The sequence below is a fragment of the Capra hircus genome, chromosome 17 (assembly GCF_001704415.2).
Source record: "Capra hircus breed San Clemente chromosome 17, ASM170441v1, whole genome shotgun sequence".
NCBI classification, from domain to species: Eukaryota; Metazoa; Chordata; class Mammalia; order Artiodactyla; family Bovidae; genus Capra; species Capra hircus.
This window is the reverse complement of record NC_030824.1, coordinates 70,707,417-70,716,600: the sequence shown is the minus strand read 5'-3', so window position 1 is coordinate 70,716,600 and position 9,184 is coordinate 70,707,417. Positions and strand designations below refer to the sequence as shown.

The 9,184-nt window shown below is 43.7% G+C and overlaps 1 protein-coding gene across 1 annotated transcript; it reads left to right on the top strand.

The window, feature by feature from the left end:
- NPY2R (neuropeptide Y receptor Y2) lies at nucleotides 1,974-7,452 on the top strand. Its single transcript, XM_013970469.2, has 2 exons — nucleotides 1,974-2,193; nucleotides 4,920-7,452. The coding sequence occupies exon 2, from the start codon at nucleotides 4,936-4,938 to the stop codon at nucleotides 6,088-6,090; it is 1,155 nt and encodes a 384-aa protein (XP_013825923.2). The 5' UTR covers nucleotides 1,974-2,193; nucleotides 4,920-4,935; the 3' UTR covers nucleotides 6,091-7,452.

Below are 9,184 nucleotides of genomic sequence, written 5' to 3'. Positions count from 1 at the left end.
TGTCTATAAGACGGTGAGACAAATATTTTTATACACTTGCTAAGATGCTTTGGAAAAACAGTTATAAAAAGAGGCAAAGTTATTTTGCACAATCTATGTCAGTGAAGTCTGTTGAGTCCTCCAAAGTAGTTACTTTCAAGGACAACATTCATCTGTCTTCCTGTCTATTTGCTTTCCTAATTGTTGTTTTAAGCCTCTCTTAACTCTTCTAAAGTTACAGCTCCTTGGCATGCAGTTCATTCTTCACTGGTGCAAATATATTAAGCATGGAACCTATTGCAGAAAATACATTTACAAACAAAGAATATTTATCCAAGGTAAAACATGTACAAAAATGTTTTTAAGTGGAACTGTGTAGAACATTTGGATATTTCCAGTTCTGTGTGTTTTTTGTTTCTTAGTAATTGAAAAGCCCAAGCTGCTTTGCTTTATCAATAATTTCTGTGATAATTTATCAATAAATTATGCTTTTGTAGGCATAATTTACATTAGCCAGAAGACTAATTTCAGATTAGACTGAGTATAAATGTCTTACACATGCAACACTACCAAGATGCGTGCAATTCCTCACAGTTTGAAATCCCAGTGCTCTTGAGAAGAGGACTTAATTAACATTTTTGAGAGTATTTTTTAGTAGTGCAATCTATTTTATACTTCAGAGAAATTTCAGCTGAAGCAGAATAACCATTCTCATTTCAGATATGAAGAGACTGATGCATAGAAGTTTCAGGCTAGTTCCAAATGCTCTGCTGCTACCTCTAAAAATGAACAAGGGGAAGAGAGATTGGTTGAAAACCGCGAGAAGGAACGGTTGTGAATTAAGAGTTTCTGGGAGGAACCATCTTTGTTGACTGACTCCACAATCCTGTTTTACTCTGAGGCTTGAACTCAGTCTGGCGGGCAGCCGTTTAGCAGAGGGCATCGCTAGGAGCAGACCGGTGGGAGGATTCTGGAGGCTTGCGCGCACCCTCGCATGTGCCTTAGGTCATGACCAGAGAGGGAAGGATTTAGAAGTCGGCTAACCCGAGAGATCTAGGACTTTTCGTGACTCGTTTTCCTCTTCCTATTCTAGCTTTTGCCCTGAGCAGAAGCGCACCGGGCCACCCGGGCGGCCGGCTTTTGAATCTGAAAGAGCACTACCTAACTTGTAAACAGTCAACAGACACCTGTTCAGGAAATTGCCGATTCTGGGCAACTAGAATCTTAACTCGCTTTGCCTTCGCGCGGAGCTCAGCAATCTCCCAGAGTTACACCAAAGCCCTGCACTCCAGCCCTGGCTGAGGGTTGGTCCTCCACGCGCAAGTGTGAGGTGCTTTTCCGCGGTTCTGCACCGGGTCCAGCTCCCCACCTCTGCTCCCCCTGGCAAAAGGGAGAGCGACTCCGGGTTGGAGTGGTGGGATTTTCCCAGCCCCGCCAGGTCGCCGGCTTTCTGCCTCCCGGGTCCGCCTCGAGGCAGCGCCAGGCGTCCTCGCGCCCGCGGCTGGGCCTGGCTGCGCCGCCTTCGCCCTCGTCCCGGCTGCTTCCCGGCGGCTGCGGGGAGCCGGCCGGAGTCCGGGGGTCTCGCCGCGCCCTGCCATCTCTCTGGGAACCGAGAGCAGGGGAGGGGTCGATAGAAGAGGAAGGAGGTAGGAGTGGTGGGAGCGCTCGGATAGCAAACTTGGAGTGGCTGCCGGGGGTCAGTGGTGGTCAGAGGAGAGGAGGCCGCAGGCGGCGGTGGGGACCCCCGGGGGTCCGGGCAGGGGCCCTCTGCGCGCGTTTCCCCCTCCGGGAGGAGGCGCTGGGACTGTCCCCCGCCCCACCGCACAGATTCCCGTCCAGCATTCTCCACGGCGGAGCCCTTGCCCCCTGCTTTGGCCCCTGCTGCTGTTTCTTCGAGGGAGGGGTTCGGCTCCCGCCCCCTGCGCCTCGCCTCCCACCCGCGCTTCGCGCCGCGCTGTGCGAGCGGTGCGAGGCCCGCGCGCTGGGCCGCGGAGGCGGGCGGCGGATCTGAGCTGCGCCAGCCTCCCTGCGGCTGCGACCGCCCGGCGCGCGCGGAGCTCTCCCGCTCACCCCGGCGCGCGGCTGCCCTGCACCGTCGGAGCGGGCGGAACCGGGCCTGCCTTTGGGGATCGTCCAGTGCCCTCTCCGGGTCGGCGGGCAATCATCAGACTGACCGGCGGCAAGACGTCTGGCTTCCACCCCTCAACAAAAACGGTCAGTACGTGTAAGTTTTAACTCTGACTCATCTGGGAATGAGAGCATCCCGAAAAAAAGCTTTCGGGTCCCTTGATGGGGGGTGAGGAAGGTCCTCGTTAGTGTAGGGGCTTTTCTTCCACATTTAGGCCGAAGGTGGGCATTATGGGTGATACCAGGAATATTCCTTACCCACTCTTCTTAAGAAAGGTAATTATCTTTCCAGAACAGCAGGTTGCTACTCTTCCTGCCGCTCTAAAAATTAAACATCTGTTTAGGTGGGAAGGTCATATTGCATTCTCCTAAACTGTTCAAGAATGGACACATTTATGCAAGCCTTCACTGGTTCCCCACAGGAAGGGATCACCCACTGGTAGGATCATATGATGACAGGAAAAAAAAAAAAAAAAAAAAAAAAGAGGCAAAAGGAAAAGCTTTAAGGCTTTTGGTAATAGGGACGCATCGTGTAAACTAAATGACATGAAACGCACAGGGTTGGTTTAAAGGTCAGAGGCTCAAATACATAGAGGAGATTCATTCTCAATCATCTTGGTTCAACTTTTCATGAACTTGGTTCATTCATTTTCAACTTTCTGCTCATCAGGCAAACAGTCATGTCTTACATAAGGCTTTCTTGGATGTCCACAGCCCCTCTTTCCAGGACTAACAAGTGTAGGGCACGTGACATATTATGTGTGATTTTTCCCTGAGAAAAAAAGTCCTGGATGGTTTTGTGACTGATAAGATAATAATGTTTTTATTAAGGCCAATCTGTGACAATAAGAATACTGTTTTTTTAAAAAAAAAAAAAACAAAACACAAATTTAAATATGGAGTCAAAGCATAAACTAGTTTCCCACTTAATAATTTGAAGGTTTTTGAATCTCTGGGGGAGAAAAGTCCTAAAGCCATTTTCGTGCTCTACAAAGAAATTGTTCCATAGCAGAATCTCAAAATTCATTCATTCAGGATAACTGTATCACTCACAGCTATCCTCAGATGTCTTGAACAATGTAAATGCCTCATTTTGACCTTACTTCAAGGAAAAAGTTTTTCCTCATTTCTACTCATCTTTTAATTTTTGTGCCTTTGTGCGTTTTTACTCTGGCAGTTCCCTCTGTGTACTCTCTTATCCTCTTCCACTTTTCCCAAAGTGCAATCATAAAATGGTGCATTATCTGAGTACCACTCAGCCCTGGCTGAGCACCAGTCATGTGCTTGAGAACAGCGATTAGAATCCATATGCCAATACCTTGGAGATTAATAATCATTTGTGTAGAGAAGCTTTAAAGAAAGGAATAAAGAAAATGAGATTGAAAAGTAAAAGCAAAATAAATTAATAAATCAAGTATGCTTCTAATAACCTTCTGTCTCAGACTTGCTCTCAATTTGCTGCAAACCACAGACCTTCTGGAGTCTCATTTGTTCTATTAATGACTTGTCAGGATTGACTAATTGTGCCCTGTAAAGTCTCTTTCTTACTCTAAGGAAAATAGAAGGGCCCATCAAATAAAATACTCCAAGATTTGAATAGTTTCCACTTTCTCTAATCAGTAAAGAATGGAGGCGAGTGCAAAAGGGGGTATGCTTTTTGGAACATTCTGTTTGAAATGCATGCTGAGAAAACTAGAATATATCAGTAAAGCAAGTGCATGAGTATATGAAAATCTTTGTGATAAGCAACTATTAGGGGTGTGTGTGTGTGTGTGTGTGTGTGTGTGAAGCCCTTGGAGAGAGAAAGTTTCCTTATGGTGTATACTGAGTACCAATTTTTAATATTCTTATTAGCAATTGTATCTTGGAATAACTTTCTTGTAGAGGTGGTTACTTGGTTCTTACATATAAGAAAATAAGCAGAGAGATCATATCAGAGCAAAGATCCTATGTAGGGAATTATCTTCAGTAGAGGAAAGGGTCAAAATTGTTACTTTATATTTTACTGACCTCATTGGTTCAGTAAAACTGTGCTTTCCTTCAGCTTCATATTTGCTAAGGTTTAAACAGTGGCTGTAAACAGCCCAGAAATGGAAATATGTCCTGAAAGATAATGCTGTGGTATGGAGGCTGAAGGATGTGTCATATGCTCCTTGCAGCTTTGGAAGTAAGCATAGGTTTTTTGGGATAATTGAGCAGGGAGGGCAGAGAGGCATAAAAAGGCCAACATGTTGCTGGAATCAGGAATAGTCCAGTACGACAGAAGGATCAGATATATCCTAAAATGTCAGGGGAGATGAAGACAGGGTTGAGTTCACAGAAAGCTTCGGATGCCATACTGTGGGGTTGTGATTCTCTTCTGTATGTCAGTGCCATCCGCCTGTGCATGTAACACCCGTAGTGGCGGAGAGGATTAATGAAAGCATACACGCATGGACAGCTCAGCATATCATGCAAAATAGAACCTATTCAAGAATGCAAAAGAGAAGCAGTTTAATGCCAAAAATTGGTTACACAAGTGATGTAAGCCAAGCAGAGGATGTTGAGGCCACACAGGGATAAGCAAGAGCAAAAAATCATCACTACCTCCAGCTAGAGGGACACGGGGAGAAAGTGGTGTGACTGAAGCCAGGGACCATGTGCCTCCAACTGGAAACAAAGTCACTGCAGGCCATTCCTGTGGGACCCAGGTACTTTAGGGATCAAAGGACAGGTACTTTGAACCCCAGCCAAAATGAAACCAATCCATTTGTGATATTCCTTGCACCTTTATGCTTTCCTTGTTTCATACTTGTTCATTTTTTAAATTGTAGATTCTTGTGCTAGCTGATGAAAATGGGGCCATTAGGTGCAGAGGCTGATGAGAACCAGACAGTGGAAGAAGTGAAAGTGGATCAGTTCGGTCCAGGACACACCACTCCTCCAGGGGAGCTGGCCCCTGACTCTGAACCAGAGCTTATAGACAGCACCAAGCTGATTGAGGTGCAGGTTGTCCTTATATTGGCCTACTGTTCCATCATCTTGCTTGGGGTGATTGGCAATTCCTTGGTGATCCATGTGGTGATCAAATTCAAGAGCATGCGCACGGTGACCAACTTCTTCATTGCCAATCTGGCTGTGGCGGATCTTCTGGTGAATACCCTGTGCTTGCCATTTACACTCACCTACACCTTGATGGGGGAGTGGAAAATGGGTCCTGCCCTCTGCCACCTGGTGCCATATGCCCAGGGTCTGGCCGTGCAAGTGTCCACCATCACCTTGACAGTGATTGCCCTGGACCGGCATCGTTGCATTGTCTACCACCTCGAGAGCAAGATTTCCAAGCAAATCAGTTTCTTGATTATTGGCTTGGCCTGGGGTGTCAGCGCCCTGCTAGCAAGCCCCCTGGCCATCTTCCGGGAGTATTCACTGATTGAGATTATTCCTGACTTTGAGATTGTGGCCTGTACTGAGAAGTGGCCTGGAGAGGAGAAGGGCATCTATGGCACTGTCTACAGTCTTTCGTCCTTACTAATCCTGTATGTTTTGCCTCTGGGCATCATCTCTTTTTCCTACACTCGTATCTGGAGTAAACTTAAGAACCATGTCAGTCCTGGAGCTGCTCATGACCACTACCATCAGCGGAGGCGAAAAACCACCAAAATGCTGGTGTGTGTGGTGGTGGTGTTTGCGGTCAGCTGGTTGCCCCTCCATGCTTTCCAACTTGCTGTTGACATCGACAGCCACGTCTTGGACCTGAAGGAATACAAACTCATCTTCACTGTGTTCCACATCATTGCCATGTGCTCCACCTTTGCCAATCCCCTTCTCTACGGCTGGATGAACAGCAACTATAGAAAGGCTTTCCTCTCAGCGTTTCGCTGTGAGCAGAGGTTGGACGCCATTCACTCTGAGGTATCTGTGACGTTCAAGGCTAAAAAGCACCTGCAAGTCGCAAAGAATAATGGCCCCAATGATTCTTTCACAGAGGCTACCAACGTCTAAGGCAACAACATGTGAAAATCCATGGGTGAATTCTGACCAGAGCTGTAAACCTGGTTTAGGAGAGCACACAGGTGCGTCCTCATTTTCCATTTTAAGGAAGCGTTTGATTGGAAGCATATGCAGTATAATTCATGGAAAACTGGCTGGCAGAGTCTAATAAAAACATTCAAATTCAAAGACAAGGCAACATAACAGTTTGCTTATGGTAGGTTGAATCATGAGTAAAAGCAGAGAAATGGTTTTGACTGTTTCCAAGAGTGAAGGAAACACGAGCAAGGAATTGATGCTAGCAGCAGTGCCAAAAGATGTGGGTAAAAAAAACAGCTGACTTTCAAATCACATTAGCGAATAGGTTGGGGATGATGTATAATTCACTGTTCCCCCCTCATCTGATGGAAAGTCTACCAGCATCAGTTTCCCTAGAAAGGCATAGCCTCTTCTCTGTTGTATTTTGGCTTTTTGTTATTCTTTCTATGGTCTAAAACCATCAGAGAACACTGCAGGTAAATGTTACCAACTATTTGGATGACTTCAAGGAAATAAACTGAAATTTTCTGTGTGATTAGCGTTTTTGATAAATGATATGGGAAATATTTACCATTCAGTTAGCCAGTTTTTTTTTTTAAACCAAATGCACTTTTAACTAAAACTTTCTTCAACTTAGAATTGAAGGCTGAAATTCTCAGAGAAATATAAACTTTCATTTAACTTCTCATTACAAATTATCTCTGCTTTATATAGTTACTATCTGGATAACAAATAAGGATGCAATGCAATATGTTTAATCATTGCCAATTGTTATAACTCTTTGAACAAATTATTTCTGTATTGAAGCTGAGCTTGTCTTCACTGAGAATTAAATCAGGTTAGGAAATAGTTTTGTGGCATTTTGTAAAATTTTGTGCTTATTTGTAAGCAGGTTTTGCATTGCTACATAGGTGTAATGTGTTCACTGCTGTGTTATTATTTTTTAAAAAATTCATCTTCCATGGACCCATTCATGATTCATAAAAAAAAATAATTTCATCAAAATGAACCTATCTGATAAGAACAACTAAAAACATTACATGCATTCCACTTTGGAAATGTTCAATTTGGACCAATTTCAACATAAATTATCCTTCTTTTGAAATAATTAGCTATATTTTTTGATAACTTAGGAATATATACATAATACAATTTTACCTATAAACAGTAGAACATAGATGCTATAGTTCTTTTCTTTTAATGATTTTGTGAATGCAATTTTTATTTCGATATTATCCAACCAAAGATGTTAAAACACTATTATGTTTGTAAAAAATAATTGAGATGTTAAAATAACTGAACTTTGGATGGTATTAATGAAATTTCATCATAAACATATGTTTATAAGTATGACTGAATTTACTTCCTTAAATTTTAAGTAAATTCAGCATGACTGTTGCATTTAGTTATAAACATTAACTTAGTGAACAGGAGTGATATATTTTGTGGATACATTTAAAATTCATACTATGTCTCAATTATTTTCATGCTAGAAATAAATGACTGGTCTTGAAATGAACTGTGCTTTTGAAATATTGGAAAAGAATGAAAACAGTGGAAGTTAAATTAAGTGTAAGACTGAATAGTTCAGTTCAGTTCAGTGGCTCAGTCGTGTCCGACTCTTTGTGACCCCATGAATCACAGCACGCCAAGCCTCCCTGTCTATCACCATCTCCCGGAGTTCACTCAGACTCACGTCCATCGAGTCCGTGATGCCATCCAGCCATCTCATCTTCTGTCGTCCCCTTCTCCTCCCGCCCCCAATCCTTCCCGGCATCAGAGTCTTTTCCAATGAGTCAACTCTTCGCATGAGGTGGCCAAAGTACTGGAGTTTCAGCTTTAGCATCATTCCTTCCAAAGAAATCCCAGGGCCGATCTCCTTCAGAATGGACTGGTTGGCTCTCCTTCCAGTCCAAGGGACTCTCAAGAGTCTTCTCCAACACCACAGTTCAAACACATCAATTCTTCAGCACTCAGCTTTCTTCACAGTCCAACTTTCACATCCATACATGCGGGGAAAACTATAGACTTGACTAGACGGACCTTTGTTGGCAAAGTAATGTCTCTGCTTTTGAATATGCTATCTAGGTTGGTCATAACTTTCCTTCCAAGGAGTAAGCATCTTTTAATTTCATGGCTGCAGTCACCATCTGCAGTGATTTTGGAGCCCCAAAAAATAAAGTCTGATACTGTTTCTACTGTTTCCCCATCTACTTCCCATGAAGTGATGGGACCAGATGCCATGATCTTAGTTGACAAATAATTATATCTATAATATATAATTGAAGAATTCATTTTTTCCTTAGGCCTGACATAACTGTCCAAGAAGAAGCTTTTTGTCTTTTAAAAGGATGTTACTTTGCATAAAATGCTAATAGATGATTGTGGTTAGAGGTTTTTTGTTTCCTCCTGGAGAATCTTACGCTCTAGAAAATGTGCGTGCTACTGTATCATCTGTTGTCAGAGTACATTATTAGAATCCAGTTAATATATGTGATCCAGCTAATTAACTCATTAATGAAATGTCCTTTATGTAGTGGTTTTATCTGTTGAAATAAAAAGCATTTGAGAAATTAGAGAAACGTGTGTGGTGTCAGAGTCCCTGCCCAGCATGAGATAGGCAGCCTTTGACACAGCTAAGGAAAGGGGAATCACGCTGCTCCTGTGAAGTCAGTCTGTTGTTCCGTGCAGTCTGTTCGTGAGCCTGAGTCAGCAGACTCGCTCCTACGGCTGCACTTGGAGTCCGTATTCTGAGGAGGCCTGAGTATGCGTCTGTTCTCAGACCAGAGCTTTTATCTGCTTGTCAAATCTGCACCTCTGTCAGCCCACTGGACATGCCCACATGGTGTCTCACCAGTAGAGCAAACCCAGCGTGTGTAAGTCACAACCTGTTAGCTTTGATTTCCACCTCACCCCACCTCCACTTTGTTTTCCTGTATTGCCTGTCATAGTCAGGATACTGCTATCCACCTAGTTCCCAAAAATGTAAGCACGTCGGAGCCACTCTTGTCTCTTCTGTCTCTTTATCACACATGTCGCATAAGTTCTCACCTTTTGTGTTAATTCC

Excerpts from the sequence above, each read along its gene's own strand:
- NPY2R (XM_013970469.2), top strand. The coding sequence starts at position 4,936 with ATGAAAATGGGGCCATTAGGTGCAGAGGCTGATGAGAACCAGACAGTG.